At 44.0% G+C, this 23,926-nt stretch overlaps 1 protein-coding gene across 1 annotated transcript in view; it reads right to left on the bottom strand.

The window, feature by feature from the left end:
- The window catches only part of LOC115461014 (signal-transducing adaptor protein 1-like), a 140,460-nt gene that overhangs the window by 54,664 nt on the left and 61,870 nt on the right, over window positions 1-23,926 (bottom strand). The window contains 2 exon segments of the mRNA XM_030190520.1: window positions 12,057-12,113; window positions 16,570-16,683. Coding sequence (XP_030046380.1) covers window positions 12,057-12,113; window positions 16,570-16,683 — 171 coding nt within the window.

Raw genomic sequence — 23,926 nt, 5'->3', positions numbered from 1 at the left:
ATTTTCTCTGATTTGTTTTAAATTTACTACACTGTAGTTTCATCGCATGCCCCCTAGTCCTAGTATTTTTGGAAAGCGTGAACAGATGCTTCACATCCACCTGTTCCACTCCACTCATTATTTTATATACCTCTATCAGATACTTTATACCCGAGTTTGATTTGTCCTTGCCATTCTCAGGGCACAGACTGTAGAAGTCTGCCTAGTACTGTTCTTGTACTAAGTTTTGAAGCTAACATCAAAGCCCCTTAAAATTTACACTCCAGCCCATCCATATCTACACAGTCATGATCAGGGCATAGACCGTAAAAGTCTGCCCAAAACCGGTTTTGCTTCCCAATTACCTGCGTCCCCACCCAATCTCAGAAGAGTTCCTCTTATTTGACCTCCCTCCCTGATAATTCCCAGGATCGCCTGTCACTAGGGGATCTGCATTTTTCTGGCAGGCTCCTGTTTTACGGAACTGACTCCCTTTGGAGTTGTGGGCTGAGGAGACTTACCAGCAGTTTAAGGTATTATTTTTGGATGCATTTGCTCCTGGAGGCTACGTGTATTTGCAAGGGGGGCTTACATAGGCGTGCAGCGTGGGCCGGAGTCTCATTTATACACATAACCTACAGAATACTGTAAGTTACACATGTCCCCGCCACACTTAGGGGCTCACACTTACATCAGCTTTATGGCTGGTATAAGTGCGGTAGTGGCATACCTAGCCTGCTTGCCAAATGGGGTGGGTTGCCGCTGTGCCCCCCCTGAGATGCATCACACCCCCACCCCTCTGAAGCACATCACCCCCACCACCCTTCCTAGCATGGGAGTGCATGGAGCAGTCACACAGCTGTCAGATCTGCCGGTCCCCTGCCCTGGAACAAGAAGTATCGCCAGAGGGGGCAGGAGACCAGCAGAGCCGACAGCCGTGCAACTGCTCCATGCACCCCCTTGCTGCCTGCACCCAGGGTGAATTGCCCTCACTACCCTGCCCTTGGTGCACTACTGATGTGTGGGCACCTAAATGTTAGGCAGGTTGATACTAGGTTATGTTTGTATTCTGTAATGGAAAGTAGGCACCTTGGTTCTGTTACAGAATACGCTCCTACTGTGCAACCTTGAAACACCTAAATGGAGGCGCTCGGTTATAGAATTACCCCCATAATGGGTGAGAACTGTTAGTGCATCACTCCCTGATTTCTTAGAACTATAGGTATGGTTGAGGCCTGGACTTTTTGATAGGCAAAATAAGTAGCTCCTTAGGGGTACCAGGCTGAAGAGAACACCCTGGCAACACTTTTTCATAAGCACCACTCGGCATGAGTGAAAATGCCTCATCAGACGCATCTCTTCAAAGTTAGAGGCTCATGGGCTGGCAGGATTCAGAGCAGTGTCAAGTAGAACTGCCAGTGACTCCTTCACTATTTAAGGGCTTTATTTACTAAGTTGTATTCTCAGCAATAGTGTGCACCTAATGCAAAAAATTGACAGCGCAACACATGTTAAATAAAACTGATTGTGTCACGTGCATATGCATTCAAAGAAGCTCCTTATTACACAAAAGATGAATAACAGTACCTCTGCACCTCCAAAGGTATTGTTAATTTTCCCCTTAAGCAGTGCTTTTGAGAAAAGCAAGGCGCAGTGCCCCTATGGGTGCACGGAGCCGCCATTAACATGGTGCCGTGCCCCGAAGGGCATGCGCACCGGCGACAGCGGGGTGCGAGCGAGGCGTGGCGGGCAGGTTCCCGCCGCCCAAGGGCACCCCACTGGTAAAGGGAAGAGCTAAGAGGGGTTTAAAAGCCCCTGGGCGGAGCCCGGACGACCTCTTCAGGCGTCCGGGCACCAGCATGCACCCCGGGCTGGTGGCGGGGTACCCAAGCCTGATGGTATAAGCTAGGCAGCTGAGATAGCTGCGCTTAAGATTGAGCTCCCTTGCTGTACGGCGGAGAGCTCGGGTTACGATTGGTCAGTCTTGCTATGACGGCGGATTGGGTTGGATAATGAGCCTGAGGCTGGATCGGCTTGGGTATACCTAGGGTTAAGATGTTTGGTATCTAAATAAAGCTGCGGCCGAGTTATGCCATGTTAGGAAAATACCATGTGTCGTGATATTTATTGTGTTATTATTGTAAATATCAGATAACCTTTAGGCCCGAGGGGTCTCGGTTGCCTATGTTATGTGCCACTAGGACAAAGTAGGTGGTGCCCCTTTCATTCTGGCAGGTTAGAAGTAAGATGCCGTCTCCCTACCACTCCTGCTTTCTTGGAGACAACCTTTCCTTCCTCCCCCCTCCACCTTCAGCATTCATGGTAGGGGAACTTCTCTCCATTTCTTCACTTAGGGGTGCTTAAAAGGAAAACGCAGCCTTGGTCTATTAGCTCATATTGCTCCTCCTATCACTGAAGAGTCTCACTTGAGCACACTGGCCTGAAACCAGTGCTGTGCTGCACAATTTCTTATCTAGTGTTTCTTGCCATCTCTGCTCCATTTAGCATGACACATTTTGCTTGCATAAAATAATTTAATAAGGTGCTCCTGAGGTCAGAAATGCCCAAGGCTGAAGTTGTGTAGCGCTATGCATGCCTGGGTCAAGATCTCAATTTAAAACAGCACATCACTGGGACTGGAAGAACTCAGTCTCAATGTTTATTTTATTTTGTTAATGTTTAGCTTGCAAGTACTGTTACCAGTGTTAAACTATGGACGGAATCCACCCTGCTGCCCAAGCAAATAGAATGTTAGGCATTATTAGGAAAGGAATAGAAAACAAAAATGAGGATGTTATAATGCCTTTATATCACTCCATGGTGCAACCACACCTCAAATACTGTGTGCAATTCTGGTCACTGCATCTCAGGAAAGATATAGTGGAATTATAAAAGGTACAGAGAAGGGCGATGAAAAAGATAAAAGGGATGGGACGACTTCCCTATGAGGAAAGACTGAAATGGCTATGGATCTTCAGCTTGGAGAAAAGACGGCTAAGGGGAGATATGATAAAGGTCTATAAAATAATGAGTGGAGTGGAACGGGGAGATGTTACTCGCTTGTTTACTCATTCCAAAAATATTAGGACTAGGAGGCACGCAATGAAGCTACAAAGTAGTAAATTTAAAACAAATTGGAGAAAATATTTCTTCATTCAACCTGTAATTTATTTATTTATTTTGGCATTTATATCCCACACTCATTGCCAGAGAATGTGGTAAAAGCAGTTAGCTTAGCAGGGTTTAAAAAAAGGTTTGCATAACTTCCTAAAAGAAAATTCCATTATCCATTATTAAGATAGACTTGGGGAAAATCCACTGCTTATTTTTAGGATAAGCAGTATAAAATGTATTGTACTGTTTTGGGATCTTGCCAGGTACTTGTAACCTGGATTGGCCACTGTTGGAGATCGGATGCTGAGCTTGATGGACCTTCAGTCTGTTCCAGTATGGCAACACTTATGTTCTTATGTTCAAACTTGGTTTGTGTTCTTGGGAATTAGAGCTTTGATATCTAACAACCTTCCTTCCATTTACCCAATTAAACAGCTGTCCATTACAGCTGCAATTTTTTATTCCTTCACTTAGGGACATATTTACTAAAATATGTTAAGCAGTTAGCACTAATAGTTAATGCTACTATTACTACTACTTATCATTTCTAAAGCGCTACTAGATGTACGCAGCGCTGTACACTTGAACATGCAAGCTAAAACAGCCACTGTGGTAAATATCTTATGATAACTACGGGGGAGGGAGAAATGGGGAATGCGAAATTTGTCATAATCCCTAAATATGTGACATCTTGAAGCACACGTGTTATTTCTATGTTGAGATATGTATCTGCAATATATGTATTGGATTATCAATAAAAAGATTTAAACATATCTTATGATAACTACTTAGTGGGATAAACATAAAGGAATCCTGTTCAGAAGGAATGGATCCTAAGGAGCTTAGCCGAGATTGGGTGGCAGAGCCGGTGGTAGGAGGTGGGGATGGTGCTGGGCAGACTTATACGGTCTGTGCCAGAGCCGGTGGTGGGAGGCGGGACTGGTGGTTGGGAGGTGGGGATGGTGCTGGGCAGACTTATACGGTCTGTGCCAGAGCCGGTGGTGGGAGGCGGGGCTGGTGGTTGGGAGGCGGGGATAGTGCTGGGCAGACTTATACGGTCTGTGCCCTGAAAAGGACAGGTACCAATCAAGGTAAGGTATAAACAAAAAGTAGCACATATGAGTTTATCTTGTTGGGCAGACTGGATGGACCGTGCAGGTCTTTTTCTGCCGTCATCTACTATGTTACTATGTATTACATAAGAACATAAGTATTGCCATACTGGGACAGACCAAAGGTCCATCAAGCCCAGCATCCTGTTTCCAACAGTGGCCAATCCAGGTCACAAATACCTGGTAAGATCCCCCAAAAAAGTACAAAATATTTTATGCTGCTTATCCAAGAAATATTTTCCCCAAGTCCAATTTAATAATGCTATGGACTTTTTCTTTAGGAAGCCGTCCAAACTTTTTAAAAACTCTGCTAAGCTAACTGCCTTTACCATATTTTCTGGCAACAAATTCCAGAGTTGAAATACACGTTGAGTGAAGAAAAACGTTCTCCGATTCGTTTTAAATTTACTACTTTGTAGCTTCGTCACATGTCCCCTAGTCCTAGTATTTATGGAAAGTGTAAACAGACGCTTCACGCCTACCCGTTCCTCTCTACTCATTATTTTATTGACATCTATCATATCTCCCCTCAGCCGTCTTTTCTCCAAGGTGAAGAGCCTCAGCTGCTTTAGGTTTTCCTCATAGGTAAGTTATTCCATTCCCTTTATCATTTTCGGCGCCCTGCTCTGTTCCTTTTCTAATTCCACTATATCTTTTTTGAGATGCGGCAACCAGAATTGAACATAATATTCGAGGTGTGGTCGCACCATGGAGCGATACAAAGGCATTATAATGTCCTCATTTTGTTTTCCATTCCTTTCCTAATAATACCTAACATTCTATTTGCTTTCTTAGCCGCAGCAGCACACTGAGCAGAAGGTTTCAATGTATCATCAACGACGACACCTAGATCCCTTTCTTGGTCGGTGACTCCTAACGTGGAACCTTGCATGATGTAGCTATAATTCGGGTTCCTCTTTGCCACATGCATCACTTTGCACTTGCTCACATTAAATGTCAACTGCCATTTAGATGCCCAATCTCCCAGTCTCGTAAGGTCCTCTTGTAATTTTTCACAATCCTCCCGCGATTTAATGACTTTGAATAACTTTGTGTCGTCAGCAAATTTAATTACCTCACTAGTTACTCCCATCTCTAGGTCATTTATAAATATGTTAAAAAGCAGTGGTCCCAGCACACACCCCTGGGGAACCCCACTAACTACCCTTCTCCATTGAGAACACTGAACATTTAACCCTACTCTCTGTTTTCTATCTTTTAACCAGTTTTTAATCCACAATAGGACACTACCTCCTATCCCATGACTCTACAATTTCCTCTGGAGTCTTTCATGAGGTACTTTGTCAAATGCCTTTTGAAAATCCAGATACACAATATCAACCGGCTCACCTTTAGCCACATGTTTGTTCACCCCTTCAAAGAAATGTAATAGATTGGTGAGGCAAGATTTCCCTTCATTAAATCCACATTGGCTTTGTCTCATTAATCCATGCTTTTGAATATGCTGTGTAATTTTGTTCTTTATAATAGTCTCTACCATTTTGCTCAGCACCGACGTCAGACTCACCGGTCTATAATTTCCCGGATCTCCTCTGGATCCTTTTTAAAAAATCGACGTTACATTGGCCACCCTCCAATCTTCTGGTACCACGCTCGATTTTAAGGATAAATTGCATATTACTAACAATAGTTCCACAAGTTCATTTTTCAGTTCTATCAGTACTCTGGGATGAATATTATCCAGTCCAGGAGATTTGCTACTCTTCAATTTGTCAAATTGCCCCATTACATCCTCCAGGTTTATAGAGATTTCATTCAGTTTCTCTGACTCGTCAGCTTTGAATACCATTTCTGGCACCAGTTTCTCTCCCAAATCCTCGTCAGTGAAGACCGAAGCAAAGAATTCATTTAATCTCTCCACTATGGCTTTGTCTTCCCTGAATGCCCCTTTTACCCCTCGGTCATCTAGCGGTCCAATCGATTCTTTTGCCGGCTTCCTGCTTTTATATACTTAAAAAAAATTACTATTTGTTTTTGCCTTCAATGCAATCTTTTTTTCAAAGTCCCTCTTTGCGTTCCTTATCAGCACTTAGCATTTGACTTGACATTCCTTATGCTGTTTCTTATTATTTTCAGCTGTAATAGCTTCCTTCACCTCACTTTTTAACCATGCCGGCTGTCGTTTGGCCTTCTGTCCTCCTTTTTTAATACATGGAATATATTTGGCCTGGACTTTCAGGATGGTGTTTTTGAACAGCATCCATGCCTGATGTAAATTTTGACCCTCTAAGCCGCTCCTCTAAGTTATTTTTTCACCGTTCTTCTCATTTTATCATAGTCTCCTTTTTTAAAGTTAAATGCTAATGTATTGGATTTCTTGTGTATACTTACTTCAAAGCTAATAGCACCATTACCTCCCGCACCAGATCATGTGCTCCACTAAGGACTAGGTCTAGAATTTTTCCTTCTCTCGTCAGCTCCTGTACCAGCTGCTCCATAAAATAGTCCTTGATTTCATCAAGGAATTTTACTTCCCTAGCGTGCCCCGATGTTACATTTACCCAGTCAATATCGGGGTAATTGAAATCACCCATTATTATTGTTTGCTTCCCTAATTTCCTTTAACATTTCTACATCCATCTGTTCATCCTGGTCAGGTGGACGGTAGTACACTCCTATCACTATCCTTTTCCCCTTTACACATGGAATTTCAATCCATAGGGATTCCAAGATGTGTTTTGTTTCCTGCAGAATTTTCAATCTATTTGATTCAAGGCTCTCCTTAACATACCATGCTACCCCTCCACCAATTTGATCCACCCTATCACTACGATATAATTTGTACCCCGGTATGACAGTGTCCCACTGGTTATAATCACCTTCTACCAAGTCTCAGAGATATAGTAACATAGTAAATGACGGCAGAAAAAGACCTGCACGGTCCATCCAGTCTGCCCAACAAGACAAACTCATATGTGCTACTTTTTGTGTATACCCTACTTTGATTTGTACCTGTCCTCTTCAGGGCACACACCGTATAAGTCTGCCCAGCACTATCCTCGCCTCCCGCCACTGGCTGGCTCTGCCACCCAATCTCGGCTAAGCTCCTTAGGATCCATTCCTTCTGAACAGGATTCCTTTATGTTTATCCCACGCGTGTTTGAATTCTGTTACCATTTTCATTTCCACCATTTGCCTATTATATCCAATTTTTCATTTAGTGCAATATATTCTAACTCTCCCATCTTATTTCTTAGGCTCCTGGCATTCGCATATAGACATTTCAAACTATATTTGTTGTTCCTATTTACATCATGCTCAGTACTTGACAGTATTAATTTGCAATCTTTTGTCTGATTTTTATTTTTATTTAAGGACACCTGATCTACTACAGTCTCTTTTGCAACCTCACTATCAGGATACTCTATCTTCCCTGTTATGGTGATATCTTTGAAAGATACCTTATCCCGAACCATGTGCTTTTGAGCGACTGTCGGCCTTCCCCCAGTTTCTAGTTTAAATGCTGCTCTATCTCCTTTTTAAATGCCGATGCCAGTAGCCTGGTCCCACCCTGGTTAAGGTGGAGCCCATCCTTTCGGAATAGTCTCCCCCTTCCCCAGAAGGTTGCCCAGTTCCTAACAAATCTAAAATCTCCTCCCTGCACCATCGTCTCATCCACGCATTGAGACTCCAGTGCTCTGCCTGTCTCTTGGGCCCTGCGTGTGGAACAGGTAGCACTTCAGGGTATGATTGGGCATGGAGTGCACATTGCAGTCAGCACTATCAAATGTGCAGCAGCAGCAGTTACAATGGGTGCTGTGTGAATATATTGGGTATGAAGTCATCCTTTATCTCCAGGACCCATTACGTTCCAGACTTTATGAAACAGGTTGGTGAAGAAGGTAGTTTATAGAATACGTTCAAGCACCATCCTTGCGACTAAAATTTAGGCATACCCATTTAGGCCACCTAAAACCGGGTCAAAATACTTGTGCCTGATAGGTACAGATTGGATGTATTCTATAACAGTGCACAACCCGCCCATTCCACGCCCCCTTTTCGACTGTATGCATTACAATTTACGCGCACCGCAATATAGAATATGCCTAGAAAGTTGTGCATGTTAATTCTAATTAAAGCCAATTAGTGCTGCTAATTGGCTACGTACCAATTATTGGTGCTGATTGGCTTGTTAATCAATTAAATTGTGTGTGGCTAAATTAGTACCCACAACTTAAGGCACCATATAAAACAATTTGGGGGTTAGTGCACACTAATTTGAGCACACAGCCTGAATAATGCATCCATGCCCATTCTTCACCCCTGACATGCCCTCTCCAAAAATAAATGTAAAAAATATAAATACTGTGCAGTTAGCATGTGCAAAAGGAAAAAGTACTGTAAGGCACTTTAGTGCATCCTGCGGTAAACCCAGGCCTGGATTAACACTATATTCGACACTAGTGAATGTTTTGATTTTACTCGCTTTGGGTGAATGTGGGATATAAATATGAAAATAAAAATAAAATAAAATATTTGTGGGGCCCCCTACTAGGATTTCCCCTTCCCCTGGATTTACTTTTTTTCTCACCTTCGCCTTCTCCCTCCTCAACACTTCACTTCTTCAGAAGTAGCATGGAAAGCACAGAACCTATCTGTGGGAATAGTCAGGGCTGGTCTTAGCAATTGCAGAACCCTGTGCAGACCAATTTGGTGGAGCCCCCTGCCCCCACCTAGCCCCACCCCTTGTTGACAAGATGTGTTTAAAATTTTTAATTTTCAAATAACGACAAATCAAGCAAAACTTGTACAAAAAAACTAATTCAAATAAGCACAATGCTATCATAGGAAACCTTTGGGTTTAAAAAGCAAAACCATGTGCATGTAAGGACTGTTTAAATGAATTAAAACAAATGCCCTTAATATGTAATACTTGGTAGCAATAATGAAACAGTGATTAAATATTCACATAGCAAGCAGCCTGAGCCAACAGATTTATTTTCCACTGAACATAACGTTGTATGAATTTGGCGGGTAATAGTGTGCTGAACTGGACAATGTTGGCACATTTAGACTGACTCTGGACAGTTCTGCATGAAGGAAACCCTTCCCTCATTATTCAATACCTTTTCTGTGAAATAGTAGTAAAAAAAGGCAAGTGCATTTTTATAATATATCACTGCATTCCACAAAGCAAAAGGAGCAAGTTCCCACATGCCATCTTTTTCTTTTCATGTAGGCACATGAAAAAAGATGTTAAATGCTCCCAGGTCTCAACCTAATAAATTATTTTTTTAAACTGTACTTATAAATAGTAAGTCTGATTGTTAAGCACCTGATACTCATAATGTCTGTTTTGGTGGACCTTTACTAAGTGAAAACATCAGAATAGAGTGAGTCCCTATAACCAGCCCCTCCAAATGACACAATGATTACGATTTAGAACTAATTAGAGGAAACCTATACTTCTTCTGTGTACATCCGTATGCTACACAAGCTGGCATCTTTGAAAATATAAGTGCAGTCCAATAAAAATGCTACCAACAATAAAGAATGACAGCTCATAGATTTGTTTACTTTGTTTGGGTAAGGGGATGAGGGGTGCATGGAGGACAGGGAAAGGGAGACCAACCTTATGGGCTTCAGTGGCCGTCTCAATCTAACCGCCTTCAGCTCTCTCCTATCACTCCTGGCTAGCAGCACCGCTGCCTTCTTCAATTTTCCGGTCCGCCGGCAGCGTCAGTGAGGTAGGCACACTGCCTTCGGCAGCCCTGGAAGCTCTCCCTCTGTTGCAGCATCCCGAACCACCGAAGGCAGTGTGCTTACCTCACTGATGCTGCCGGTGGCCCGGATTGAAGAAGGCAGCACTGTAGGGAGCCGAAAGAGAGTAGGAGAGAGCTAGCTAACCAAGGTGGTTAGATTGAGAACAGGAGATGGCATGATGGCTGAAGCAGGAGGGAGATGCTAAGGCCACCGTGGGGCCCCTGGGAGTGCAAGGCCTGTGCTACCGCCCCTGTCAACCCTGCTTAAGACCAGCCCTGGGCATGGTGGCAATAATACTTTGTGAGTGAGCAGGAGGATCCTGCAAGCACATGCCTCAAAATGGAGAGGCTTAATGGTTAGAGCTGGAGAGCTGCCAAGTTACCCAGTTCCAGGAAGGAAATTCTGAATTAGTTCTGGATTTCGGCAAACCTACCCTGGTATATTATGGGACATGAAGCACTGATTTAACTTGGTAGTATCAGGGACTACAAATAACACACTGAATTGGCATGTAAGTTCAATCACCAGGTTGGCCAAAACGTCTCCCTCCTGGATAACCTGCAGCAGTGAGCCAAGAACCAGAGAAGTTGCACAAGTCATTTTCACCCTCCATTGCCTCCGGTACAAACTAGGGTTACCATATGTCTGGGTTTACCCAGGCATGTCCTATTTTTGAGGACATCGCGGGGCGTCCGGGTGGGTTTTTCTAGCCTGCCCTTTTGTCCAGGCAGGCTGGCTTGTGGGTGAGTGGGCCTCAGGGTGCCCTCCCTTTATGTACCTTAAAGTGCCCTTGTGGTCTCTTTGGGGCAAGAAAGAACCCCACTTTTTCCTGCTTGGCGCTGCTGCTGACCACTCACTGCCAGTGTCGCTTCGAAATGGTACCAAGACTTCAAGCGGCAGCCTTGTGAGACTTCCGCAGAAGCAGGCCCGTGCCAAGGGTCTGTGCCGCCCCCCCGCAAACGAACAGTTGGCGCCCCCCCCCCCGCAGATGAACAGTTGGCGCGCGCCCCCCCCCCGCGAAGATGATCACGACGCGCCCTAGGGGCCTTTAAATCTTTTACTTGCAGTCGCAGCAGCGTCTGTGAAAGCGGAGCGCTGCCGACGTCTCCCTTCCCTTCGCGCTGTTGGTTCCCTCAGTGTCCCGCCTTCTTCTGACGTCAGAAGAAGGCGGGACACTGAGGGAACCAACAGCGCGAAGGGAAGGGAGACGTCAGCAGCGCTCCGCTTTCACAGACGCTACTGCGACTGCAAGTAAAAGATTTAAAGGCCTCGGCGGCGCGGGGCGAGGGTAAGCACCGCGGCGGCGCCCTCCAGAGGTGGGCGCCCTCCTGCGGTGCTTACCCCGCTTACCGCATCGGCACAGCCCTGCGCAGAAGCCTTGCAAAGTCACCGCTTGAAGTCTCAGCAGCCATTTTGAAGCGGCGTGGTATTAACCTACTTTGTTCGTCTAAGTGCTTTGAAAATATATGTGGTGGTGCTAAATATATAGGTATTTATTTTTAAAACGCTGCAACAGCTTTTTAAAAAATAGGGTGCCCACTGGGTTTCAGTACTGACCCATTTGCTTCTATAATTTGTCACCAGCAAACAGTTAAATTTTGTTTGTGCAAGTTGATATACAGCCCAAGGTTTTCCCCATAAATTGAAGAGGGGTCAGGGGCATTGCAGAGGAGAAGCCAAAAGTTATGTAGATAGTTGCAATACTGAGCCACTATCCAATTACTACTTATGTAGTCCATTTATACTAAAGTTGTCCTGACTTAAAACGGTTAATATATTCAGTGGTTTAACTTATAGGTGTTGGCTGAAAATCTACATAAATATATTCAAATAGATTTATCTAGCTATCTTTATGCAGCGCCCAAACTACTGATTATTGGTCCCATAGTTTGGATCAAGGACAAGGAATTCAGGCTTTGTTTTAGTGAAAAGATGCCAGAAAATGAATAAATAGATGGCAAGTAGCACAAATGAGCGGCCGTTAACATTCATGTATTTTAGGTTTGTGCCTTGGGCCAATCCATCTTTATAATAACATCTGTACTGCATCATTTTAATTTGTCAAAAGGGATGTGGTGTCACAAGACAGGAAGGCTGGGATCCAAGCCCATTAAGGAAATCCTTTACCTCAGTGACAGTGAGGATAAAACCTTTCCACTCCTCCGCTTCTTCAGAGCTGTTTGTCTGAGAAAAAAGTAAAAAACTAGAATAAAATAAAGCACACAGCAAGTGCTCATGGGGAATCAAACTCTAAGACGGAATAGTTTACTTAGGGGTCCTTTTACTAAGCCACATATGCGCCTACGAGCACCCAACGTGCACCAATTCTGAGTTACAACCAGGCTACCGCATGGCCCGGGCGGTAATTTCATTTTGGACGTGCATTGACCATTACCGTCTGGTTAACACGTGAGACTTTACCGCTAAGTCAATGGCAGATGGTAAGGTCTCAGACCCAAAATGGACGGGCGCCAATTTTCATTTTGCTGCATGTCCATTTTCGGGACCCCCCCCCCCCCCCCAAAAAAAGGCATTTTTTACAGGTGCGCTGAAAAATGATTCTGCATTCGGCCAAAACACGCGCCTACACGCAGGCCATTTTTCAGTGGACCTTAGTAAAAGGACCCCTAAAACATTAAAAACAGTTTCACTCTCTTGCCTGCGACTTTTCCTCCACTTAAACTGGTTAATGGCAAATCGTTAAAGTTGAGAATAGTCAACGATTTCACTAAAACCAAGCATGAGCACGGGGGGGAGGGGGGGTAGGGGGTTGTGTGTGAGGAGGTAGGGTAGGGTAGGGCAGGCAATATTGTGGAGAACCTTGATAGAGGAACGCTTCTGCTGGTGGGGGGTTTGGACCTCCACCAGCCAACCCAGCAAACCTTGGGGGCCCCAAATCCAATTTGGGGGGCCCAGGCCCCCAAGGCCCCCCGTCGCTATGCCACTGAGTGCACCTACTTATAAAAATTGGGTTCCTGCCAGGTACTTGTGACCTGGATTGGCCACTGTTGGAAACAGGATACTGGACTAGATGCACCATTCTTATGTTCTTATTCCCTGACTGGTGTAAGTTGGTGCATCTAAGTGAGCTATGCAATGAATGCAACCTGTAGTATTCTATAAGTTGTGCATGCCATTTGGTCACATACCCTTGGCCCACTCATGTTCTGCCCCCATGTACACCCTCTTGCAGTTATGGGTTAAGTGACATTGGCGTGAACATTATAGCACCTAGCACATAAGCACTTAACTACCTATTATCGGTGCCTCCAACATGCCTAAGTGCTATTATTCTACAACAAATATATGCACCTTGGGCCAGATTCAATAAATGGCATTAAAAGTTAGGTGCAGGGATAAATTTGCACTCAGCGCTGTTCTATAAAGGGTGCTCCGGGCTGAGCATTCTTTATAGGATAGCGCTTAGTTCGTATTCTGGTGTCCAACTTTGGGCACGAGGATTGACACCAACTGAAACTTGGTGTAAATCCTGGTCCACAGCCCTCAAATCCTATAACACTGCGCATAATTCTTTGGAACGTCTCTGACCCTCCCATAGCCAAGCCTCCTTTGGGGTCCCTTGCGAGGGGATTTGGGTGTAGATCTTTACAGAATCGTGTGCAGCCAGATTTATGTGCAAATCCAAATTAAATCCAATTAACATCAATAATTGATTGTTAGCAGCCAATTATTGAATGTTAATGACTTATTAACTAATTTATTTGTGCGCGGATCTCAAGATCGCGTGCAACTTTGGGTGGACAAATTTGGGCGCCATTTATAGAATCCAGGGGTAGGTGCTTAACATTAGGCACCAAGTTACAAATGAGGATGGTAAGTGCGTAAATCTGGCAAACCAAAAATTTTCTCTATCTGAGCTTCAAAGGTCATCATAGAAGGCTTAAACAACTATTTTAAAAAGCCTCTGTTTACACATGGAGATCTGCAGAACTTTTCACAGAGGCATATCGTGGGTTTGTTTTAGGAGAGCTGGATTTCTGATTTTGCAATGTGGTACACGTATACTTGAGGCTTTGAGCCTCAAGTATCAGCACTGATTAAATCTTGTTTCATTGCTCTTAGATAATTTCGTGCTAATCATTCTTTTCTTGACCCTTCTTCACAGATGACGCTGCTCTAGACATCCTCTCAAGGTTGGATTATTGTAACATCATTTATTCTGGTTTACCACAAGTCCTATTGCGTCGAATCCAATCAGTGCAAAACACAGCACTGAGAATCCTACCACACGCTCATAGGACAGACCACATAACTCCTCTTTATTTTAAGTATCACTGGCTCCCTGTGAGCTACTGAATCCAGTATAAGATACTTAGAGGGTCTTTTACTAAGTTGCGCTCACGTTTTTGGCACGTGCTAAAATTGTGGGTGCACTAAATGTTAGAGACGCCAATGCATTCCGTGAGTGTGCCTTAGTAAACGACGCCCTTAATTTGACACACAATGTATTGCATAAAGGGACCCTCTCTTACGTGCAATCCTTTATTACTCCATATGCCCTTCCAAGACTATTACGGTCCTTGAATGACCATTAACTACAGATATCCTCTGTTTATATGGCCAGATTAGATTCCACAAGATGCTCTGTTTTTTATTTTACCACGCCATCACAATGGAATACACTGCCTTCATGTTTATGTCTTGAATTATCCTACCCTAAATTTAAGGCAGCTCTTAAAACTTAGTTGTTTAAGCTCGCTTTTGAGGCTGGCCAATGAGGCTCCAGGGATCCTGGAAGCAGCTTTTCCTGATGCACGCTCCCTGATTTAACCTGGCTGCCTCTCTCTCTTTTTGTGGTTCTAACCGTCTTATTCTCTCTCTCTCTATCCTATTACATAATAGAGTTCTTTTCCCTTTCTCCTATTTTAAAATTGTAAATCACCTTGCTGTAACCATATGAAGGTGCAGAGTATCAAATAAACTAAAACATAAAACATTTGTCTTCTTTTTTTTAATGTTTGGGGGTCTTTTATTAAAGTTCATAAGTTTTGCACCCCCTTCCCTAAACTCCATAATTCTGAGCTGAGAACTCCTCCCCCAATCCCCCCTGGACTTACCCAGGGGCTACATTTGTGGCCCAGGGGACCCAGGCAATACCAATCCTCCTCTACTGCAGTAAGGGTCAGTACCTAAATCCAAAATGGGCCTGATAACCCCTAGTGGTAGTCTCATGGTATTACCACTAGGATTTATCCTTCCATATAAGATAGTACCCCTAGTGGTAGTCTTGTGGTACTACTGCTAGGGGGTTCATCCTTCCACATAAGGCAAAATTTCCCTTATATGGAAGGATGATCCCTAGTGGTATACCACATGACTACTGCTAGGGGGGAATTGGCACTTTTATGGAACTAGGAGCTGACTCAGTGGATGAGATGGAGGGCAAGGTTTTAGCTCAGAAGAGGGGGTTTAAAAAGGAGGCAGGCTGGTTGTGCCAGGACCTAGTCTCTAAAAGAAGATGTTGGGGATGCCACGGTGAAGAGATTCAAGGATTGTCGGGGTGTTGATCATGGGGGTTGGGTCTCTGTTTGAAGGTTTGGAATTGCTGATCAGGACAGTTGGGTTTCTGTCGGGGGAGTTGTGGTTTGGAGTTGGTGGGAACCAACATCTGGGTTGGGGGAGATCGGGAGTGTGCAGTTGACATATGACACTACACTACTGGACTGCCAGTAGCACAGCTTCACTTAGTCTGGCTGTGATATTTTGGCTGTCATGGCAGCTAGTTCGTGGTACTGACCCATGCGCTGTCACAGCTGGCCACACCTCTGCCCACCCATGTCACACCCAGATCTTTTTAATGCAGGAGACAGTAGTGTGGGTCTGTGCTACTGTCTACCAAACAGTAAATCCTATTTTTCCATTTACTAAGCTGCGCTAATGGCTGCCATACGGCAACGCCAACAAAGCCCAGTCAAATTGAATGGGCCGTGTCGGCATTAGCGCACCACCAGCCACTAGCGTGGCTTAGTAAACAAGGGGGTATATTAGCTGCTTAACACAGCTTAGTAAAAGGGCCCATATGTGTTAAGATGGAATAGAAGATATGATTTGCTATTCTGTGTAATCTTTTCATAATTGCTGTATGAATTATTTTTTTTTATTATTACAGATTGGGATCAAGGTTTCAGCCAATCAACTGTCCTCCTCCCTTGTTAGAAGGCTTCAAGTGCAAGTGAACAGAATCATTATTGTCTTCTGGGTACAAGAAATGGCAAAATCGGGTGAAATTCTAGTGGATTTGGATATTTTTACCCTGCCTCATAATCTGTTCTATATTTGTATATGAAATCATTACAGTTTATTCTTATCAGTGCTTCCTTAGTTTATTTTTATGTAGGTACAACTTAAATGTTTGCTTCCCACATCAAAAGAACATGAAATACAAGAGAGCCCCCTGGCATGCTATTAATGCACAGTGGTACAATAGCCCTTTTTTATTTTTTTGTTATTACTGCAGCTACTGTTGTTAGTTCTGTAATAGTCATGTACGCTCAGATTTATTTTGATAACACAGTAATATATCTGGGGAATACAGCCTTCTCATAGTTATCGTAAACAAAGTACCCTATGACCCTCAGCAGTTATACATTAACTCCCAAGTTTGATGGTTCATACTCACCATAAGATACAGCGTCTCATTTGGCAGGGTGAGGATGAATTGTTGGCACGGTCTTTCGGTGGTGTGCTGGACATCTAATGCTACCAAGCTCACCAGATCAATCTTCTTTATATACTAAATGAAAGAGGAAAAAACAACAAAAATATATAAACATCCAGGCATGGGAATAAGTGCATGGGAATGAAAATCAGAACCTGATTAAAATTCCAGATTTCCCACTCAGTCTTGATGCTAACCTCCAGCAAAGCTCTTTACCACCCAGGAATAGCCAATTAAAAAGGTGTCAGAGTGGAGTAGCTTAATTACTGGAGCTCAAAGTCAGTGAGTTCCCAAACCCATTGTAACGATACCATAGCTAATCAGAGTTTCAAGATGCCCACAATGAATATGCATGAGATAAATTTGCATTTGCTAGGTGTCCATTATATTTAATATATTTATTTGGTTTTTGCTCACACCCTTTTCAGTAGTAGCTCAAGGTGAGTTATATTCAGGTATAGGGGGTATTTCCCTGTTCCTGGAGGGCTCACAATCTAGTTTTGTACCTGAGGCAATGGAGGATTAAGTGACTTGCCCAAGATCACAAGGAGCAGCGAGTACAGTACACTAACTACTAGCAGGGCCGGTTTTAGACATGCTGGGGCCCAGGACAGAAATTAAGGGAGGGGGCCCCTGATCCGTTTTCCTTCCTGCCCCCTCCCCCCGATCCCCCACCTGCCATCACTACCACAGATAAAGCAACTTGAAATGACTTCTTCGCACACAAAACACAGAGATCTTCACCAAATACAGAACAAGAGATCACAAATGCAAGAGAAATTGAACTGGGAACCCCAAGAAATTAAACTCAGCAAGTACCACAACACTAGTGAAATAAAAACAGACATGCACTTCTGTTTATATTGAATATACTGAGGTCCAGTACCAGCCCCCCTCCCCTGAAATTAGCCACCTCTCTTGCTGTGGCTGGTGGAGATTCTGAAGCCCTGCCAGCTGAAGACCTCTTCCTGTAGTCTGGCAGCCAGAAATCTCCAGCCGCAGTGTCCCCCGCTGCCACCAGTTGGAGAGTTCTGGCCACCAGACTGGAGGAAGAGGTCTTTAGCTAGCAGGGCTTAGGAATCCCCACGAGCTTAGGTATTTATATTTTGCATTTGGGCAGGGGGCATGGGGGAGAGAGGAGATAAAATTTGGTGACTGCCCACTTTGGGCTCAGGGCCACTCATTTTGGGCTCAGAGCCACTACCCCCCCCCCCCTCCATCAGCTGTCTGACTAAAAGTGACAGAACACAATACAAAGATTTATGATGCACATATCCCAAAGCTAACATATTCTAGTTAATAAATGTAAAAAAAACAACAACACTTTTTTTCTACCTTTGTTGTGTGGACATTTTATTTTTCTATCATATTGATTCCATTTTGTCTTTTCTGCCTTCCTTTGTCTTCTGATAATTCATTTTCCAGTGGTTGCTGTCTATTTGTTTTTTTTTTCTCCTCTCCCCTGTCTTGTTTCATTTCCTCACTACACCTATCTCTAATATACTGATCTTTCCTTTTAGCTCTTCCCTCCCTCGGTCCACTCAAATTTCACCCTCTTTCTCACCTTTCTCCTTCTTTTTACTTTTCAGCTACATACCAACTTTCCATCTCCCTTTCTAATGCTCTAGCTCTCCCATGCCCCATTCACTCCTTCCCCAGCCTCCTAGTCCTTTACTGTGCTGTAACTTCAAATTACAAATGTTCTCTTAAAACATAGTTATTTATTTATTTATTATTTTTATTATTTTATTATTTGTATCCCACATTTTCCCACCTATTTGCGGGCTCAGTGTGGCTTACAATACATTGTGAATGATGGAAATACAATGTGTTACAGTACAATTATAGGTTACATTATGAGGAGTTATGGGAAGACAAAGTCAAGTCAAAACATCATTTGGAGCATAGAAACAATGGAATGTTACAATGGGGAAAAGATAGGGCGATAGAACAATAGCACGAAAACCTTATAGTATAACAATTTTATATGTGGGTGGAGTATTAATTGTGGAGAAAATACGGGGTAAGAGAATTCAGAAGAGGGTGTATTAATGCATTTCTGTTAGTGTGTGTGGACTTCATGTGTTTTGATCCTTGCAGTAAATGTTCTCAAAGAGATAAGTCTTCAATCGTTTGCGGAAGTCGGTTAATTTGTAGATCGTTTTCAGGTTGCATGGTAGTGTGTTCCAGAGTTGCGTGCTCATATAAGAGAAGGTTGATGCATGCAGTACTTTGTATTTTATGCCTTTGCAGTTAGGGAAGTGGAGTTATTGACTGGCAAGGGATACAGTGCTCTTCAGTGTCAAACCCTTGGTCACAGGAAGAGGGGAGTCTTGGGCATGCCTCAGGACTTTTTCCAAAACAGTGGGGCTTTCCAAATCTGCTGTGGAGAACCAACCACCAGCCAGGTTTTCAGGATATGTACAATAAATATGCAAGAGATAATGGGGAGGGGAATGGAGGAGTAGCCTAGTAGTAGTCAGGGCTGGCATTGGGGGGGGGGGGGGGGGAGCACACAGCTACCCTGGGACCCATAGCTCCAACGGGCCCTGCGGTCCAGGCATCTCTTACCTTTCTCTTCATCACGATCCATCTTCCTCTCTTCCCCTCACCTTCCCAGTCTTCTTTAAAAATCATTTTATCTTCTCAGGGGGGGCCCCGGCGCGGCAGGCATTCTCACAAGCTGCCTGTACCTGTCGCAAACCTTTCCCTTTTCCGCAATCCACGGAGGTGGAAACAGGAAGCGTCAGGGGGTGGATTGCGGCAGCCGCAGGCAGCTTATGAGAATGTCTGCTGCGCCGGGGCCCCCCTGAGAAGATAAAATGTTTTTGTGATAGGAACCATCATTTCTTTTTTTCTTTTGTTAAAATGTAATTGTTTTCCTGATATCAAAAAATATTTTTAAAAAGCACTGCAGTAAAGACACATGTCATAGTAAAGATGGATATGCAATATTTTTTACAAACAGCTGTGAAAGGCAATTCTATAAGCTGGTGCCTAAATTTAGATGAAACAGAAACGGGTGGAGGAGAAGTGTTCCAGGATATCAATCTAAGAAAAAGAAGTCCATAGCTTCTAAAAACTCTTTATTCTTCAACAGAATGTTGCCTCTGCATCATCCCAAGCTCCAACCAATATGGGCACCAGAAGACCCAATTTGGGGACTGAGTCAGTGGATCTTAGTCATAGCAGTGCACAGCCACTTGGCCGGCCCACAATGTATTTTTTAAAAAGTCCACAATCTACAGTCTAGGTACAGATTAGCAGAGCACAGACTGCAGTTCTCTCAACCTGTTCAGTACAAAGTATGGCACAGTATACTATTTACAATGTCAACACAATGTAGTCCAGAAAAAAAGAAGCACAAAGGGCTCTCAAGAAAGGGACAAGTGCACCTTATTAATGACCCGACATGGGCCGTGTTTCGGTGTAACTCAACGCCTGCTTCAGGGGTCAGTTCTACAGTGTAAACAATAAAACATTACATTACAAAATTGAAAACTAAATATTGAAATTGAATGAATAAAAGAAAAAAACATTAAAATCGAATGAGTAAAAAAAATTGTGACCAAAAACAACTAATATTGAACTCCAGTGAAATGTGATTTCCATGTGTGAAAAACATTCGAATACATTACATTACACAAAAATGTTCAAATACTCATGTGTACAAAATACTAACAAAAGTGATGTGATAAATAAAAATTAATGTGAATAAATTGATATGTGAGATATGAATCACCCCAACCTATTTACCGATACTTCTTTACTGTACTTGCCACTGTAATAGTACCCCTATACTGTATTTGTTCACACCGGAGTCTGTAACCACCTCTCTGGAACTATGTAAGCCACTTTGAGCCTACTAACAAGTGGGAAAAGGTGGGATACAAATGTAACAAATAAATAAATAAAATAAATAAATTCTAAAAGTATATTGTGGTGAAAGTGAAAACATGATATCAATGCAAAAAAAAAAACAAACAAACACCCTTCAGTGAACGTGGAAACAAAGATGAAAACAAAACTAGTAGCTTACCAACCAGGCAATACTAACTGCTTGAATAGTTGCTCACAATGCAGTGACTCATCACCATGAAAATCCGCACTTACAAAAAGAGAAAATATAGAAGTAGAAACAAACATAAAACTGAAGGTAAAACTATATGTCAGAAATGCCCTCGACAAAACTCAATTGTACTCTTTCAGCACAAGCAATGCGATGCCAGCACGGTTTGTTATATTTTGGTTGCCAGTGTACAGTAATGTTTGTTTTGTTTTTTTGGTGCCAGAACAGTATTATTTATCATCCGTCATTTAGTCAATGTTTTATGAGGCTCAGTAGTTTTCAGATATCATATGTATTGGGATTGTCTTTTATGTTCATGTACTATCATAAGTATTTATATAATCTTTGCTGTTTCATTTGAGATCTACCCATCTTCACAGGCTTAGGGCTTGTCCAGACTTCTCCTGCCTTATCTTTCTAAACTTATATAAATACCTGGGCTGTCACCCTTCACAAAATTTCTCTTTCATAAACTATCATAGACATCTTTTCTTGTCAGTAGAATAAGCTGTCTGCTTAGATGATTATATACATTTTTATTGGTTGAGTTGGGACCCACCATGGTCTGGTCCCTCACACTGCAGTCTGGATTGCTTAAGATGTGACCTGAGTTGCACCCTCTGAGTCCCATCAACCTTTCAAGTATCAATTTTTTTTTTTTTTGCAGCTTGAATCCTTTTAAGACTGTGGCTGAGACTTCCCTGGCTTCTGCTGCAGTCTCTTTCTCCGTTCACAGCAGGAACCTCCTTGCCCATGGAACTCCTCATTTCTCCCTTAGGCTGCTCAGGCCAGGCCAGCTCAGGCAAACTGTTCTCCAGAGATGGGGTTGTTATTTTTTATATTCAATTTATTTATGAGAGGGTGGAGGAAGGAAGGAGTTTTGTGTGCGACACCCCTGTACAGGGCTCTCCTGGATCCTGGGTCCGACCTGGTTGGAGCCTCCTGAGGGCAGTCTCCGTCGGTCCCTTACTTGTTCGGTGCTCAGAGCCTCTCTTCTCCCCCCAGGAAACAAACAAACAAATAACAAAAAGAAATACACACAAACTTGTGGGAAACAAGGCTGGCTGTTAGATTAGGCAGGTTTGGGACTTCAGAGTCAAGGAACACTCTGGAGTCTGCGGCTCATGCAAACTCAAACTGTTTATTCTTCAAACTCTGCAAAATCAGGAACATCGACTGTATGAACTCCAAACATTCAGTGTACTTCTTTCAAAAACCCACAGTCTTTCTGTTGTTTCTCAGGCAGTGGTGTTCCTAGGTCGGCTGCCACCTGGGGCGGATCGCCACTGCGCATCCCCCCCCCCCAGTGCAGCGGCGTCTGTCCCCCCAGGGTGCAGCATGACACCCCCCTGGCGCAAAGACACCCCCTCCCCGGCGTATCAACCCCCCCCCCCCCCCCCCGGGTGCACTCTTGGCTGCTGGAGGGTGCAGAGAGCAGCCGCGCGCTTGTCGGCTCCACTGACTCCCTGCTCCCTCTGCCCCGGAACAGGAAGTAACCTGGAGGCTGCTCTCTGCACCCTCCAGCAGCGTGCAGCCGGGGGGGGGGGGGGGGGGGGAGACTGCCCCCACCGCCCCGCCCTTGCTATTTCACTGTTCTCAGGGGAACTCCTGTACCACTTCTTCTTTGAATCTATTTAGTGATGCCTCTCAGCAGCACTATGTACACTTTTTACAGGCTCCTGCCCATGCCTATCCCAGAGAGTAGCATCCCAAAGGCTGTGCTCCTCTCAGTTTCACAGGTCTAGACCCTCCTGTGGCATGATCTCCCTCCAGGGTGACCTTTGCATTGACTCACCCTGGTCTTGCAATGGGCACTGTCTGGCTCTGATCCCACGTTCCCGGACTGGGTCTCTCCTCTGCTTATCCAGAGCTCTCCTCCTCCACAGTTGCTGCCTTGCTGAGCTACAACTCACCTTTACAGCCAGTGGTGACACATCTATTTGGGATTCCCCAAAGCAGTGGTAGGAGACCCACAGGCAACCAAAGACCTCTCCTAAAGGTGTAATACATGGGATTGAAGGTCAGCTGGGGATGGAATGAGTGGAATGTTTTGGCTGTAATTATGTGTTGATATTCTCTGTTATGGGAAACAGGCTAGTTGTTTAAGGGATGCCAGCACATCTGGGGAAGGCACCTTCAACCTGTGCAAGTCTGGGGGAGTTATTCTCTGTTATGGGAAACAGGCTGGTTGTTTAAGGGATGCCAGCTTGTGCAAGTCTGGGAAAGGCACCTATGTTTCACACTATAAAAGAGGGGGGAGCACGGGACCTTCTTTAGAAGCTTGCCTGAACGTAGGGACGCCTTGTTCAGTGAAGGGTATGTCCCTGCAATCTCTGAGGAAGAGCCAGTGCTTCCCTGGTGGTCTTCCCAGATGCTGACTGAATTGCGGGTGCTGTAAGTATCTTGGTGTATGTGTTCACATATGTATCACCAATAAAAGCGATATACCGCATATTGTGTCTGGTGGCTTTTGTGTTGTCATAAGCACAGCGCCCCCTAGTGTTACAAAAGGGCATAACTTTAGTTTTATCTCCTAATTTCCTCCCCCTGTCACTCTTCTGTCTCAGGGCACGATCTTTCTGCATTTTATTTCAAAACTAATCCCCTTGGGCTGGGCCTCCTCCCCCCCCCCCCCCAAGGACCTCCTAGTCACAGGCGCAGCCAGGTTTTGATCTCAGGGGGAGCAGACTTTTATAAAATAGGCGCCGGTTGGTATCAGCTAGACAACAGTGTCTGTGTTACTGCTCAGGGGCTGTAGCAGGCACGGATTAATACAGGCTGTCTCCATTGTGTCCTGCCTACAAGGAAACAGTAAGTTACATCAGGAGGCAGGATGCAGAACAGGTCCCTGGACTGGCCAGAGCAGGCAACCTGTCTTCTTAACTACAAAGTAAAAATATTCAGATCGTGACCATCACCTCAGGAATAGCACACATATTCCTTCCACTGCTAGAAACCTTGTTTAAATCAAATGGGCTTTTGTTTGTGAGGTGACTCTACAGGATGTGAAGAACACTAGTCTTTAGCATTTTTATTTTGGGTGACAAAGGCCACCAAAGGTGGCCCTTGCCCCACAGCCTACATTCAAATAGGGCAAGACACTTTGTGAAATAACACAAACCCCTGCAAAAAGACACCCAAAACCTACACTGAAAACTTACCACACCATAACAGCCTTAACCTACGTATGAAAAGACGGTGCTATAAATATTACAGTGGGACCAAGAGAAGTGTTTCCCTTGGTGGTCC

The sequence above is a fragment of the Microcaecilia unicolor genome, chromosome 2 (assembly GCF_901765095.1).
Source record: "Microcaecilia unicolor chromosome 2, aMicUni1.1, whole genome shotgun sequence".
Lineage (NCBI taxonomy): Eukaryota > Metazoa > Chordata > Amphibia > Gymnophiona > Siphonopidae > Microcaecilia > Microcaecilia unicolor.
The sequence above is the reverse complement of the archived record's forward strand: the minus strand, read 5'-3'. Positions and strand labels throughout refer to the sequence as shown.